General features: G+C 47.9%; 1 protein-coding gene across 1 annotated transcript; it reads right to left on the reverse strand.

The window, feature by feature from the left end:
- Positions 1-288: 288 nt before the first annotated feature.
- Positions 289-16,556, reverse strand: LOC308528974 (sodium-dependent serotonin transporter-like; the record flags this gene model as incomplete). The annotated part of the gene is made up of 13 exons (XM_081104928.1): positions 289-1,430; positions 4,155-4,322; positions 6,026-6,126; positions 7,585-7,684; positions 8,739-8,870; positions 9,557-9,669; positions 9,921-10,048; positions 11,276-11,379; positions 11,731-11,865; positions 12,424-12,562; positions 13,324-13,543; positions 13,962-14,096; positions 16,214-16,556. 13 exons carry the CDS (start codon positions 16,554-16,556, stop codon positions 1,356-1,358), a joined length of 1,893 nt encoding a protein of 630 aa, XP_080961054.1. The 3' UTR covers positions 289-1,355.
- Positions 16,557-16,812: the final 256 nt, after the last annotated feature.

Consider the following 16,812-nt stretch of genomic DNA (forward strand, 5'->3'; position numbering starts at 1 on the left):
CTTCCTCTCCTGACTCCCCAGCAACACATGGATTACAGGGCTCTAGTGGATCCAGCTATAGAATTCTGTGCTCTTCAGAAAATATATGGCTAGCAAGACAGCATTCCTGTTTTCTCCTACATGGTCTATGCATCCATGCACAGTGACAACTTTAGAAGAAAACAAGGGTCAGATACTGTTACCAGACAGGGTCTAGGCCTGGAGTGGGTCTGCTTTGGACCAGCCAGTAGTATGTGGGTTCTTGACTCCGTGCAGGAAAGATTTCACAATATGAGTCCAGGTGATTTTGAGAATATGTTTATTAAAGCTGGGACAGCGCAGCAAAGGAAGGGCTTTGGTAGAAGAAGCAACAGGAGAGAGCCTAGGCAGGTCTGCTTTGGCTCACTGAGAAACAGAAGTCACAGTATAATAGGTGAGCCAAGGTGGGCCTGCCATTAGCTCACTGTAGAGTCAGAGAAAAGGGGGGCCTTGGAGACAGGTTCAGGGGGTTAGCCTGGGATGAGCTGCCATTGCCCGTTGCCCTCCTGGTTGCAAGTCTTGTGGGGACCCTTAGAGTTTAGGAGAAAGACAGCAGAGATACAGGCATGGCTGTGCACTGGGGAGAGTGCACAGTAGGTCCTTTGTCGTGAGGCTTTTTATCTTTGGCAGGTGGGACTCCTTGGGGAGGTCTCAGGGGAAGAAGGTCTTAACAGAATATTCATTAGCTTTCCACGTGTGTCCTTGAATATGTTGACTTGTCAGGGTTATTTTCTGGTTGCTTTTATTGTTAAAGAACGTCATGGAAGAGGGACTGAGGCTGGTCTGTCCTGGGACAGTCTGGAATGTGTAAACAGTTTGCTCCGAAGTGTCCTTGGTTAGGGAAGATAAAACCTTGTGATTCATTAGCTGGCTGTAAATTGCTCAAATTGTTTGGCCTTGCTTAATTGTCGCAGTTTCCCTTATTCCACTTGTCAAGGAGTTTCCCTAGCTTCTTACTATCCCCCCACAATACTAATGATCATAACAACAAATGATACAGGAGACATCCACAGACTTGATTCTCTAGACCTAACCCTAACTGGTATATGGTGGTTCTCATCACCTCCATACACACCCTCATGCATCCAAGATAGTCCAGTTCAGCTGCATCACAGAGTCTAACATGGTAATCTGCCCAGGAGACCTCACAGCAACAAGTGGCTGGAGGCTGTAAGAGTCTGGGCACCACCGTCTTTTGGGGCTGAGTCTCTACGAAGAAGGCCCTTCCATTGTCAGGCTTAGCTGGAAACTCATTCGCTTAGAGAGAGATGAGGTGGGACTTGTCAGAACTGGGGGCAGAGGTGGCTGGGAAGCTACTTTCCTCTCACTGAAGCGTCTTATGCGGCATTCAAATGGATGTCCCCACAGGGAGTTTCTCTTCGTTTTTCTGGAGTGATACTTTTAATAATACGCTGTTGGGAAGAAAATATGATGTTACAAACATTCTTGTAACTTAGTCCTGAAAAAAATTTTCAACATTAATATTAAAACAGAGTTTGAATGGCATTTAACAGCATTTAATAGTAAATTGGAATAGTCTCTTTGACTTTCCTTAAGAAAGGAATTTCCAATTTATTCATTCTCAAGTAGGAATTAAAATTGAATATTCAGGAACTATAAGCATCTGTAAACTAATTTTGAAAGTCTTTATATCACTAATGAGAGAAAATGACAAGCCTTCAATAGAACCTCTGCAAGGCTTATAACATGCCTTTGACAACCTGGGAAAATGCATCTTTTTTTTTTTCCTGGTAGGAGGAGGTTTCCTGTGGCCACATGGGGCTTGGAGGAAAGAGTGAGTGCTGGATCCTGGCCTTCTGCCAGCTGGTAATCTAAGCAATGGGTCGCTGTTGAATGCTTACTTATGAGGAACCAGTATCAGTGTGTAAGTCACCAGGGAGGGGCTTCTGTCAATGACCCAATCAAGCTGATTTTCCAACCTTGAGACTTGCAGGCTGCAGGTGCCTGGGATACCCTCCAAATTATACGTGAGCAAGTTGGTGGCTCACTCCACTAACTCCAACCTTGTGTATGGCTAGGGCCCAAACGAGTTAAACAATTTACCTTTCTCTTAGTCATTTTTTTTTTTTACCCATACCAAAATTTCATATGAAGCCTCCCTCCCTCATAGATAAAATGTTACAGACCATCGAGTATGGTATTCATGATGAATTATAGTCCCTTGGTGTTCTTGGCAAAAAAACATGGCATGCTTTATCCCTCTCAGAGACCAAACATGCAGCATGGTAAGGCTTTTGCGAAGTCCCACAATAAAGAAACCTATTTCACTTGTCTTAATCCAGCATTTGCCAAAACTTTGGAAACTAAATCTTTTCCCCAAGCATAAGGCCTATTGATATCCCATGGAACTACTGCTCCTTAAAATACACTAACATTTGGCAAATGTTAATCCAGTCCAATGAGCACATTTAAAGATGAAGAAACTCAGGCTCAGAGAAGGTGCATAACTTGCTATAGCTGATTAGGTCTTGTCCCTCCCAGCCCTCCTTGGCTGGCTGTATCATGATACTTACTGATAACCCACCATTCCCTTTCTGGTGACCTATGGCAATTTGCCTTGATCTATTACTAATAGCCCTACAATCAGCCTCACCTTTATTATTAATGAATCTGAGCTCTGTTAATTATATACCTTTGGGTGGCATTTCCTTATGACCAATGGGGGGGATTTGCAAGAAAGATGACAAATATTCGAGGTGCAGTCTGTGACGAAAGGATACTGGCATTTATTAACCTGAGTTCCCACCCCTGACCTTGGCGTCTGGGTTTGAGTCAATAGAACCAGTGGACCATCATGACTGCCATAAAGGACAACCTGAAGATATAAATGTAGTGACTCTAGGTAGGTCTGAGCATGTATTTCAAGCAACACCAGAGCCCAAGGCCCTTTGGGAGGAATGCGGTGGTGACAGAACGGGTTTGGATGAAGGAATTTAGTAATTCCTTGCAGAGTTCTGTTCATCTAGAATTCAGTTTTCCTGTTTGTAAAAATAAATGAACTCAGTTCTCAAGAAGAGCTGATGTTTAATTGCCTCATGTTCTCTTGCTTCATGTTTCTTTTAAAATGTTTTAGGAAGATGAGCGTATTGGTCTCTAAGAGCCCAGGGACCATCCCATCTCAGTTCTCAGTTCCTTATAGAGTACCATCCCTCCTCGCTTTCCACAAGTACCACTCTTCCTCTTGAGCTATCCCCTGCGAAAGCATCCACCCTCAGACTTTAGGTGACCTAGACTACTAACTTTAGCAACACAGGAGGAAAAACGGCAACCCATCTTTCCCTAACCTCTAGCACCAGTGTCTACACTTAGCAAACTCTTAACGGCAAACTGAGGACACAAGAGAAACTGCACCTAGAGTGACAGGGCCGTGGCCCAGGAACCGGAAGGCCTGGGTTCTGAGCCTCCCTGTACTGTGTGTCCTGGGACAAGTCACTGAAAGAAGGAAATTTTGAGCAGCATTGTTCTCAGCCTCCGTACCTTTGCCTCCTAACAATACCTGCCCACCCACCTCACAAGGTATTTTGATGACAAAATGGGATAATCTACATGAAGATGCCCTGGAAAAAGACACAATCTTATACAAATTGTCATGTTCTGTTATTAAAAATTTTACAGCCCATTATTAATGAAAGAAACAAACCTTCCTCTAATGGCAACTTTTTTTTTTAACTCTAGTGGATTAAGCTAAAACTATGATGTTATTGCAACATCCTTATTTAGTGATGGTTTTCAAAATAGCCCTTGTTACATTGCTGTTAGAAAAAATGGCCATGGACATGTCCCACCATGATCTCCACTTAAATCAAAATGTGTGTATTGCCCCAGACACCACAAATTTGATGTCCACGCCAATGGCAAGCAGGAGGCGAAGTAGTTATCCGGTAAGTTTAGGACGCTACTCACACCCCGCGCTGCGCTCTCTGGTGCTCTTGAGTTTCCAGCTCGCCCCTTTGCTGTTGTATTTGAGGCTTATGGGGAATGCCTGACAGTGGCAGCCATCAGAGGTCTGCATGGTGTATGTGGGGGACTTACCTCCTGTGAAGAGAGCATAGCATGCGAACCCTTCTCCTCAGTTACCAGTCTGAACACACACACATGCACACGCACGCACACACCTCCATCAGTGTCCCTGGAGTGATGATCAGCCGGTAAGTCATATATGTGGGGATGCAGATGAAAGACGAGGTTCCGATGCAGTAACCCAGGATGATACTCCAGCGAGGATAATTATACTGGAAAAGTCGTAGCTGTGGCGGGCTCATCAAAAAACTGCAAATGACAAACTAAAACAGAAATTCCAAGAAACATTAAAAATAACATCTGTGCAGCCAGAGATAGTTCTGGTACTACGAACACCAAGTGTAAAGCTAAGATACTTTCGGGAAATTCCCCAAATATGATATACCTTAGATTGAACTCTCATATAAAAAAAATCACTGATTTCTGTGCCTAATTTTCTGTGAAAATAAAACAGCCAGGTGCTTATCTTGATTCCCCCTACCCAGCACCTCAACCTCCACCCTTTACCGTGGGGATGCCAAGGCCTCAGAATGTTATTTAAGGGAATCACAGCTCCCCATTCAGGGCAAAGGGGAAGAGACTGGCATCCGTCAGAAGTGTTTGGGCTCCTCGAATCAGACGGTGGAGCAATAAGCTGGGCAGCCCCTCCACAGCCCCTGCCAGGCTTCAGGCTTCCTATTCCTCTTTGCTTTGCTTTCATTTCCTCCTGCACTCCTCGGCTGTGATTGCTTTTGGTCAGATGGAAGGTACCTATGTCCAGGGCTGATAATAAGGTTCTTAAGACCCGAAGAGGACTTGGACTCCTGGGTCTGTGTTCCTCCTCTCCCTGGTCCATGACTCTCTGCTTTCTGCCTTAAGCCTGGGGTTTCAACTAGGCTGGCTGAGCCTTGAGGCATCTCAACAATGAATGACTGCCTGCCATCGGCCCTCACAATGAAAGAAGTAACGGAGGGAAAACGCAGCTTAATACACACTTTACTTGAAAATTCTGTGAAAATTTTGACCAAGAAAAACTCCATGTCATGCTTCCAACATTCAGGCTCTGAGTTTTCTTATTTCAGTTTGGTTTTTAGGGAAACCGATGGCATAAATATCAGTTTTTACCTAGTATCCACTATGCTAACATCATTATTGCTCTAGATATAATTTAATTATTTTATAGTCATAAAGAAGACAATAATGTAAATTATTTGTGTGGTTGCCCAGCCGATGTGGTTTAGTGGTTGAGCATCAACCTATGAACCAGGAGGTCACGGTTTGATTCCCTGTCAGGGCACATGCCTGGGTTTCGGGCTCGATCCCCAGTAGGGGGCGTGTAGGAAGCAGCTAATCCATGATTCTCCTCATTGATGTTTCTATGTCTCTCTCCCTTCCTCTCTGAAATATATATATTTTTAAAAATGGACACAATATTACCGGAACCCTTCCCAGGGCCTCAGGATAAACTCTTCCCCGGCCTTGAACAGCTCTTACTTGTCATGTAACTTTGGATCCTTTACTTAACGTCTCTAAGCCTCATTTTCCTTCAATGTACAACAGGGTATTAGAACTATACTACTTCATGAAATTATTGTGATGATTAAAAGAGCAATGGGTATATAAGTTTTGCACAAAGGCCTGGTCCTTAATGTTCAATAAATGTTATTTATCATCATTGCTGAACAGGGGAGTGAAGCAATAAGGTGACTGAGGCCCAGATGACACTGTGTCAGAAGAGTGGCTAACCATGGGGGTCACAGCGACTGGGAGGGGACACAGGAGGGGCTTCTGAAGTGTTGGCCCTGTTTCTGTTTCTTGGTATGGTCTTGGCTACAAAAGTGTGCTCAATTTATAAAATTTCATTGAGATGTACACTTGGGATTTGTACCCTTTTTGTATATATGTTACACTTCAGTAAAATTTATTTTTTATGTGTTTACATGGACCTTTCTCCAGGGCCAGAAGGAGGAGGAAAATGACAACTCACCAGAAGAAACAGAGGGCTGATGGCCACCCAGCAGATCCTCCAAAACCACCCAGGGCTGAAGCCCAGCATTTCCTTCACATCGCTGCAGAACTGAGTGATGCCTACAGTCATCCGAAAGAGAGAGAGATTGATCGACAGGAGGAGGACATGGACTGTCTGATCCCTTGATTCTCAGAGAAGAAGCAGCTCTGAAATTTCTCATGGGAGGGGCTCAGAGCACCAATCTGGTCTGAAAGTGGGACAGGGGGACTTGTCACAGAACTTCATTTCATAGCCAGCAACACAGAGTGGGAGAGCAGGTGGACATGCGGGGAGAAACCGAAAGCCCCCTTGGTGCCCACACTGCCTTTCTAAGATCTCAGCATATATTTTATTTTATTGTTACTGTACAAAAGAAAGTTAAATGTTGCCTAGGAATGATGAGCCTGCTCAACAGAGGCTGACTTGGACCATGTTAACCATGTAGTGGAAACTTCCAAGAGAAAATTTTAACCACACTATGGTCCATTCACGTGCCAGGTCGCAATCAAGGTTCCTCTATAAAGGAAATGGCATGGAAGTAGAAGTGAGACTCTGACTGGTGAGAAATTGAGAAGGGAAGTAGCTCTGTGTTTACTTTCCTGAGAGCACCCAGCAATAGCTCGGGCAGGTCTACAGTGATGCACACACTTTGTTGTCTGAACTGCTGAGGAGATGGGGAGGACTTCTTTTTAAAAAACTGAACTCACATGCAACTCAAAATATGGGGACCCCTTCCTCATATTATGCAGAATGACGAACAGGCTAATGCTGATTTACTATCATAGAAACTAGGAAAATGAATACATTTCAGAATGAAGTAATCACTCCTTGATTTTAATGATAAAGACAGGCATCTCTGAACCTGCTGTCTTTTATTCACTTCAATTGCCAGTGCCCTCCCCATCCCACCCAGAGGCTCTTGGGACTCCTGCCAATGGGCCTGTGTCAGCTCACTATCTCTGTTCCTGTTGGTTTCATCCTTATCAGATTCCATTCCAGGACCAGAAGAGTTGTGTGGGGTTTTTTGTTTAGTTTTTTTTTAGGGCAGATAATCCAAACAGGAACATTCTTGCCTCTTCCCTAGAAGCGAAGCTCTTAAACTCTGCCTCTTAAACAGGGCTTGGAGGGAGCTCTTACTTGCGAAATTTAAATTGAGGGCCACTCTGTACAACAGTCCACTCTGCAAATGCATTCACTGTGCGCTAGTTCCTCGTGTTGTGTCCAGCTCTTAGAGCCAGCCAGGATCTTAAGCATCCGCTGTGGCTGAACTATTAGGAAACCGCTTTAGCCTGTCTCCACTGGGTAGACATTTAAACTCAGAAAGAAAAAATGTCCTCCCAAGGGTATGAGCAACCTGCTGTAGAGAGTGCTGAGGAGATGGTGACCTGCTTTGGAAGAAGGTGCTCAGCCGAGCTTATCTTACAGGGAGGTGGCATCTTGCACACTGCCCTGCCCTTTAGTGAAATCAGCCCTTTTCTATTCTGGGGGCTTCGGGCCGATGTAGAAAGGACAGTGGCTGGTGGAAGGAAGCATCTTACCGTAGAACCAAAACACGGCAATGGCTTCTAACAGGGCAACGGTGAGCACCGCGGGCCCCGTGGCGTACTCCTCCAGCAGCTTCACCACGTAGGCCCCGCCCTGGAAAAGAGATCGGGACCCTGGTTAGGGCCCCTCTGAGGCATTGCCTCTGCTTTACCATAGGGGCCAAAAGAAGCTTCTTAACTAAGGATAATTCTGGAAAATGCCCACCTTGGACCTAATGTCAGTATCTCTCAGACTGGCCTTCTCAGGCTGGGCCAGATTTCGCCCCCTCAGACACCTCTTCTTCCCTAGGGAGCACTCTCTTCTTGTCTCCTCTCCCCACTAAGTTCTAAGGGACTAACTCAAAAGGGTCTTGATCAACTTTCTTCAATTTACCAAACACCTACCATGTACTTGACTTTGGAGAATCCCGGTCCCTAAAGACGGAATCTGGGAGAGTCCACAATACCAGACCCACTGAGCACCTTGGCCACACTTCTGCCTTCTGTCCTAACTCACAAACCCCTTGGGTCCTGCTCAGGATGTCGCCATCCACCGAAGCTCCACAGACTTTGGAGTCATGGCTTGAAGATGCATATCTGCAAGATCTGCCTTGAGCCAGGACACAAGCCCGGGATCCTGTGGGTTCTATCGAATGCCCGCTGTACAGTATTTGCTTCATCTAGCAACAAACAAACAAACAAACCAACCCTGGAGAGGGTCCCACTTCTTCACCATTATGAATTCTCTGGAGGAGACAAGGTGACATTACAAACATGGGACGCCAGCCTCCAGATGTTCCGCATATGAAGACATGAGGGCATGATTGCCATGAAAGCAGCTCTAAGGACGGGAAATAAGCCGGAAAAGCAAATCTTAGTTTTTCTCAAGATATCCTGCCAACCCTGAAATCTAATTGGATTGTCTGTAAAATGTGAAGAGCCTCCAGATAACTAGCACAGATTCTACACACAGGAGCCACCAGAACCAGCTTTTTTTTTTTTTTTATCCTTGATGGCAAGCTTTTTATACGCAGTCACAACCTTTTATAAGCCCTTCTTTTAGCCCCAAAGCCAGGGCACCCTGTGGGATGGAAGGAAAGGAACGGCTTCATGTAGTGTTCTGTTGCCTCTGGGGAGGCTGACTCAAAGCTGAGGGTCGTGGTACTCACAAAGGTCAGGGTGGCCAGGGACCCAAAGAAGCAGGTAATGACCACACCAAGCACAAACAACTCCCGGCGCTTGGACCAGATGTGGGGAAACTCATCCAGCACACCGGTGACCACCGCCTCCAAGCCTGCAAACTGAGACACACACACACAGCTGGTCACAGGGAGGCTTTGGGACACATCTGGGACCTTCTAGGACAGCAGACAGGAGGGAGAGAGGAAGACTGCCGAGTGACCAGCCAAGCTGGTCATGACCACTTCCCCCTGTTCGTCAGCCCTCCCTGGAAGTATATTTTTCTGTCTACACTCTCACTTAGAGCCCATCGCAAAGGACATGAAGGAAAGAAAATATAGCATATGGACAGGACTTTTTACGTGAGGTCTCTTGGGGAGCCTTTGGTTGCACCAGAAAAGCCAGCTCAAAGCCAAGTGCAGAGCATCAAGCTGAATGTTGGGTGGCAGGGCACTGAGACACAGAGGGACCTTGCCTTGGCCATCTGGTCAAGCTGCTGCCATCTGGTCAAGGGACAGTGGACAGTAATAACAGTTTACATATGCTGAGCCCTTGGCCTGTGCTTGTGTACATACACACAGTCACCCCATTAATGGCTCTCTAGGGTACTGGAGGATGATAAGCACAGTTGATGAGGATTGAACAATGGGCTGGGGGAGCCCCTGGGGCGGGGGTGGTGGTGGGGGGGACAGGCCAGGATGGAAGGGAATGGGTGCAACTTCCTCCTTCCCCTCCCCTTCCTCCTCCCCTCCTTTCCCCCCTCCTGTTCTGCCTGCCCAGAGCCAGATTTCCCTCCCCATTCACTCACTGTGCTATCCAAGCCCAGTGTGATTAACATCAAGAAGAAGATGATGGCAAAGAACGTGGACGCCGGCATGTTGGCGATGGCTTCTGCGTATGCGATGAAGAGGAGAGTGGGGCCTGAGACAGAGGGGAGAGAGGAGAAGCCCACAGTGTGGTCAAGGCCCCAGTACTGGGTACAAGGGAGCCGCCCCATTCCCACCATGGCCTGGAAAGGGTTGAGCTCCCCGAGGCATTAAATTTCTCTAAAATCTTTGGAAATTTTAAAAGAAACATTTAGAAATCACTCAAAAGTTAGATACTGAAAAGATCCAAGGAGCGGCAAAGCAGTTCATCGGGAGGGACGGACCTAAAGAGAATAAAGGTCCTACCCGCGTCCTTGGCCACCTCGGACACATCCTCCTTCCGCATCTCAGCCATGTATCCGAGCACCGTGAAAATGACAAACCCCGAGAGCAAGCTGGTCAGGCAGTTCACCGCACTGGTCACCAGGGCGTCTCTGGAGCAGAAAACCCAAGGGGCTGAGGCCTTTCCAAGTCAGGAGTCTGAGGAGCATCTGCCTCCAGCTGGGGCAAGGGTGAGCAGGCTGCGCAACAGGGACTTCAAGCCTGTGCTGTGTCCCCGCCCCCACTCCCGGCGCCCGGCCTCCAGCTGCTGGGATCAGCCTCGGAGCACAAGCTGCCGTGGTGGGCGCACGTGGCAGGGAGGACCGCAGCTTAGGGGTGGGTTTCAAATGCAGTCCTGTTGCGAACCAGCACAGCGTCCACCCCTCGGTATCAAACACGGCTGCTCTGAAGTGGGAGCCAGAAGGGGACCTTGGCCTCACATTTGTGAAGTCCTCAGATTTAGACTTTTGACACTACGTGCAAATGAGGTTACAAGGCTGCCACGGTGATCTCCTGACACTTTTAACAGAAGAGCTCATCATCGGACTTCTGGCTGGTGTCCTAACGCAAGGCCATTATCTCTTGGGTTGTATGTAAATTTATTTAAAAACACACACACACACAAAACAAGTTCTGTAATTATCTTATGAATAGCATAATTTGATTGCTGCACCTTGCCATCTGTGATAGAGCATTAAAACAAAGCCCGCTCTAAAGATGATGAGTGATATTTAAATCATAATTGGTGCAATGCTCTCTGTTTTGTCAACATTTCTGAAGTAAGATTTGCCACCAAAATTATGGCATTTTGTGTTGGTCAACATAGTTCAATCATTCCTTTGTGTGTATATATAGGATGTCCCAAAAAATGTATACACATACATTGTTAATAGTTCAATTAATGTTTGTTTTCCTTTTCAGATTTAACCTATTGGAATTAATAATTATTCAAAGTATGTATACATTTTTTGGGGGGGATACATCCTATATAAACAAGTTATCACATTATAATTGTGCTGTTAAATACAATAAGTCAAATATAAACATTTAGTGTCTGTTATAATTTTTGTAAACCTGCTTTAGAATTTCTGAATTCTAAAGTTTTTAGTATACAGAGACTCTCACAAAGTGGAAGTGGCCTGGGGCCTCTCTCAACCCGTGAGTGGCCCGGATGAGGCTCTGGCCATGCGTGAATTGATCAGGGACCTGTGGCACCTCTGAGGGCCAGAGTGTCAACATGGCCTGAGCCCAGCCAGGATGGAGGCCATCGATTCCTCCCAACCGGCTGACTTATATTCATCCCACTTTTCAGCTTTGCTTGGAGGGCCCGTGATACTCACTGATAACAGTTGTTGTTGAACTTGTTGTAGCTAGCAAAAGCCAGTAGGACCCCAAAGCCAGGACCAAGAGAGAAGAAGATCTGAGAGGCAGCAGCTACCCACACCTGGAACACAGCAGAGGTAAGGAAAGGGCTGAGAACTGGGCCAACACACGGTGCCAGCAGGGCCAGCACCCTCTTGGCTGTGTACAGACACAAAGAAGCAGCTCTCCAGGCTTGTTCCAGGGATGGCCACATCTCAGATGCAAACAAATGCGATTTCTCTTCTTATCACGTAGGCATAAACCAATCCAGGGCCCTCGACTGTACTTTTCACGCTTGTATTTCTGATTGAAAGCATCATTGCAAACTTGCCATTGAACCCAAATTTTACTTGTTGCTATTATCCTATTTGGAGGACTAGCTTCACTTGGTAAAATGACAGATAGGTGCACACCGTTTTCCTCATCATCTTACCTCTGTCTCCAGGAGTTTCTGCCAGTTTGGTTGCAAGTAGAAGAGAACACCCCTCCAGGCTCCAGGGAGGGTGGCCCCCCTCACTAGCAGGACCACAAGGACGATGTAAGGGAAGGTGGCTGTCACCCACACCACCTGTGAGGAAGGAGACACAGGTTATCCCCACATGGCTGTTTGGTGTCTTTTACTCTTGAAAACCCCTAAGAAAGGAGGTCTCCCTTTCTTTCTTTTCCTTTTTTCCTGTAATTTTAGGAGGCAGGGTGGTGTGGCAGAAAGATCACAGCGTTTGGAATCAGCCAGGGATCTGATCCACCGCTTGCTGGTACTTACTACCCGCAAACGCACTCCCCACCTGTAAGCGGGTGAAGTATGTAGCAGGAAACGATCAATAGCCAGTGTGTATAAAGCACTGGACATGGTCCACGAGGGGTTTCAATAAGTTATTGCCACTATTATTAATGATGACATTAACAGGGGGCTAAAGAAATTTTTTAGAAATCATTTAATCATTCTTGGGATTGGCCCATTTCTAGAACTTTCTAACAGATTTGGTGAAGAGAGGTTGAGCATCATGGGATATGTCTGGTATGGAAGGAAATGTCCCTCTGTCTATGGCTGTCTGGGCTACCGAGTTCTGAATTTGAGAGCCTCCGGGCCGCTTGGCAGGCCTGGATCAGCAGTCAGTCTCCTCACCTTGCCAGATGTTTTGACGCCTTTCCAGATGCTAAAGTAGATAACAGCGAAGATCGGCATGATGCAGAGGACAAGCTGCCAGCTGATGCTGCCCAGGTCCTCGAGTCCCGTAGAGCGGTGGATCTGCAGGATGTGGCGCCTGGAGTGAAAGAGACAGAAAGGCCCAGGAGATGGTACGGACAGTGACCTGAGCACACAACTGCTGACACCTGCAGGAGGTGCCAAGAGAAGGAATGGGCACGGCACTGCCAGCGCCAGGTGGTCACTAAGCCTCAGCAAGAGCTGGGATGGGCTCTGCCCGTCCTGAAGGAGAGACCAACACATTCAGCCGACCAACCCCGGGGAACATGCTCAGCCCCAAGGCAGTCTTCCGGTTTCTCCTTGCCTGGCTCGGGCCTGACCAAGCAGGAGACGTGACCAGCATGACTGGCTTCAGGGCCATGAGGATTTGTATGTGTGGGTAGAAGGCCCCTTCCCCACCCCAAACGAGCACTCTCTTTGGGCTGCCATTGCCAAAAGCCAGCATTAAAGAATACTCCCTAGTCCCTACTTCCAAAGGGTAGATCCCACTTAGGAAGTGAACACATGGAACTAGACACTCTGTGACTACATTCAAACTATTGAAGTGGCCAGAGGCTTGGCTTCCCTGACACTGGCTGGGAGGGGGCCCAGGAAGAAGGGAGGTTGGAGCCGGGGAGGAATTTTGGAATGAGACAGTAGGGGTCATTCTGGGCATGTCAGAGCTGCCTGGCATGGCACATGGGAAAGGACCAGATGGCACAGACAGCCAGGTTACGGAGCACTCAAGGTAGAGCCCCCCAACTCCAGATCCAGCCTGGGCCAAACCCCAGGGGTGTGGCCCGCCCTCAACAAACCACCCCCTCACTTACAGGCACTTACGTGTAAAATTCCTCCGCAGGGGACGTGGAGTGGAGTGTCCAGGTGATATTGTCCTCCAAGAAGTAGTTGGTGCAGTTGGCAGTGTTCCAGGAGTTCTTGCAGTTGGTCCAGGGCAGCTGGGCGGTGAAGGAGGAGATGAGGTAGTAGAGTGCCCAGGCCATGATGGTGTTGTAGTAGAAGGCGGTATAAAGGGCAATGATGCAGGTGGTGTAACCAATCCCTGGGACAGAGGGTGAGGGAGGCCAAGTGTAAGAGGCAGCCCAACAGTGAAAGACGGAACAGGGCATTGGAGGGCACTGCCGTGGGGGAGGGGGGGGGGGCGCTGCCTCTCCGGGAGGCGGTGGAAAAGCGACGATGTGGTAAAATGACTTACATGGATTTGCAAGGTCACATGCTTCAGAAATTCTGTGTGTGTGCTCTTAATGCTTTTAAGTTTTTTTATTCAGTTTACCTTGGATGGTCACTTATTCTGTCTCCCTTTAATAGTCTCCTACCACTTGAGCAGTCAAAACTTAATTACTGTGCTCAAGTTATCTCCCAGGGTTACCGAAGGCCTGACTCCAGAAGGCCCCCAGCTCCCGCCCAATGATGGAAATCACCACTTCTTGGAAAACCCACCCACTCAAGCCTTTGGTTACCTTTGAAAATCGGGCAGATTTTCCTCCATACTGAAATGCACCCGTTTCGGTGGTACTGGCCCAGCGCAAGCTCCATGTAGAAGAGTGGGATGCCCCCAAAAATGGCCATGATGGTGTAGGGGATAAGGAACGCCCCTGAGGCAGATGAAAGACAATTTTACTCCCTGCCCTCATCTGTCCCAGGAAGGCCCAACTGATCCGCACGCCAGGGTCCACTCCGGGAACCCCAGAGCCACCTGATGCCCAGCATCATGGACCATTGGCCCTTATGCTGAGGGACCCCCACACTGTGCTCCGCTGGTCTTGGTGCTTTGCCAGTAGCAGCAGACATAGCTGCACAGCGCAAGTGAGGTTCTGGCGGAGGCAGAGCAAACGGAAAGAAAGCTGGGCTTGGGAGTCAACAGAAACAGGCACTGGGACAGTTAGTTCCACTTCTAACTGCCTGGAGGTCCTGGGGCCACATCTCCTCTGGGAGACGGCTCCCCTATCAAATGACTGGGTTGAGGAGAGCTGAGGTTCCCAAACCCAGCCAGCCATCATACTCACTGGTGGCTTAAAAACATACATCTACCCAGACTTCCTGAAGCAGGAGCTCCAGGTATGGGTCTCACAAAAAATATTTAAGCTCCCTAGGATTTCTGATGCAACCAGCCCATGGATCGGCGTTTGGGAACCTTGGATCAGATCTCCGTGACAAACGCTGCAGTAATCCACGAGTCACTGAATGAGAACTTTGTTCACTATTGATTATCGATAGCGAACTATTTTCTCTAATTCCACTGAGCCAGAACACTCCCTCCTGAGCCACTTGGGCAGATGTGGCCGAACAGGGTAGTTTGTCACAGGCCGAGAAAGGGCGGAGCTGCTGCATGTCTGGCGATGCTGGTCTCTCATGGCCAAGGCAGAATGTGGAAATGCCAAGTTAAGGCTGCTCGCTTACCTGCAGCCTGAGTTTTACCCCAAAGGATGGATGAGCTGTGAGTTCCCCTACAACTTACCCTCCCATTAAGTGCTTTGAACCTAGAAGCCTGAAGTCAGTGTTGCTCAGAAAGGCCCCACCTAATTTACAATCTGGGGAAATCCGGATTGAGAATAAGAACCATGTTGTGTTCTCTTGGTGGCATTTGTCCAAAGGGTTCTTGCTCGCCTGACTTCACCGCAGGGAATGAGTGTAGCACTGGTGACCCAGCACCTTAAGTAACACTCAGGCTAAAGGTGAGTCCTCCCGAGCTGGAGATAAGGTTCTGCTCCTCCCAGGCAGGGAGTCAGCTCCCCTCCCCTCAACAGGAACTGCTTTTGCAGCTGCATGCACCATGGCCCTTAAAAGCAGCAAAGACAGGCAGTTCTGTATTAAGCAATGGACACAAATGAGTTCCTCGCCCCCCTCCGCCCCTCCCCTCCCTCTCCCCCCACTCCCCCCTCCCCCCCCCCCCCGCAACCTCAGTTTAGCTGCCCTCCCAAATCTGTTGCCAGAGCTCCTGTCAAAATAAATATCAACTGATTTGACTCCCATCTCTTGTCCTTTTCCTATTCTGATAGCAAGTCCAATGTCAGTCCCATACCTACTCACTCCCCTCTTTGGGGCTCCCATATCCATGCCTACTATTTTTCCCCCATGCCTACTATTTTTCATAATCGACAAGTTCACTGCTCTGAAGGTGTTAGAGGTAGAAGGAGGAACAAGAAATAGTCGCTGGCCTCAAAAACCTAACCCTTTTGTTGGAGACATGAGACACATCTGTGCATGGCTTGGGATTGGTATGAATGTCATGCTTGTCTGGGTTCAGCTCTGGATCATGCCCAGGCTGTGACTTATGACTCTGGACCTAAGCTGACACCCTTCTCTGGTCTCACACAGGTCCAAAGGCCCAGGAGGGTCTGGACTCTAGAGCTACCACCCATTTTTTCCTGCCACAGATCTCCCCTCTCTGGACTCTGAGCAGAATCTGCCAGCAGGAGTGAAGTAGCTTAGCACAGTGTAGCTGGTAACCCCCACATCTCGCTGGGTGGAAGTGGAGCGTGGATAATGCAGGGAGGAGAAGGGAGCACTAATGTTGGTGGATGATGCTAAAGATCTGCTGAGGTCAGGTTTGGGAGATTCACCCAGCTCCACAGCTCAGAGAGCCTGCGACATGCAGACTTAGTCTGGAGATTTATCTTTTAGATAAGTTTCTATGTCTAAGCAATCATGTTCCCAGACCCATATTGGCTAAGCAAGACAGAAAAGATTGCTCATGGCCCATGATACTGACCCCCTCCATTCTGGTAGCATATGTAGGGAAAGCGCCAGACGTTGCCCAGGTCCACGGCGTAGCCAATGACCGACAGGAGGAAATCCATCTTCTTGCCCCAGGTCTCCCGTTCCTCTTGGTGAACCTCAGCCACTAGGGCGGTGGTGGCAGCTGGAATGGATTGCTGAGTGTCATCTCCTGCACTGGGGCTCAGAACCACTGAGTACCCATTAGAGATCTGGCCGGACTCCTTCTTATCCCCAGGGGTGGGGACACCCTTCTGTAGAATTCCATTTTCTTGACAGTCTTCTCCATCCTTGCACAGTGATGGCTGCTTATGAGAATTTAAAGATGTGATCTCCATCCTGTTGGCTAATGGATGATGCTGATGCCCATTTGCCAAGAACATGAACTGAATTCTTGGTGCACGATCTGTGGGGGAATTCTTGGTGCACGATCTATGTCAATGGGATTGAGAGCTCTGCTGGAAAGGCACACCGAGAAAGGAGAATAGAATTAAGCATTTTACTTGGCTTTGGTATTAACTCATCATACATCTTAAACTACACTGATTAATGGGATTGCAAGTGCATCTGTTAAATGTGAGACATCCTATTTGC

The sequence above is a fragment of the Myotis nattereri genome (genome assembly GCF_964212035.1).
Source record: "Myotis nattereri genome assembly, chromosome: 13".
In the NCBI taxonomy this organism is placed as follows: domain Eukaryota; kingdom Metazoa; phylum Chordata; class Mammalia; order Chiroptera; family Vespertilionidae; genus Myotis; species Myotis nattereri.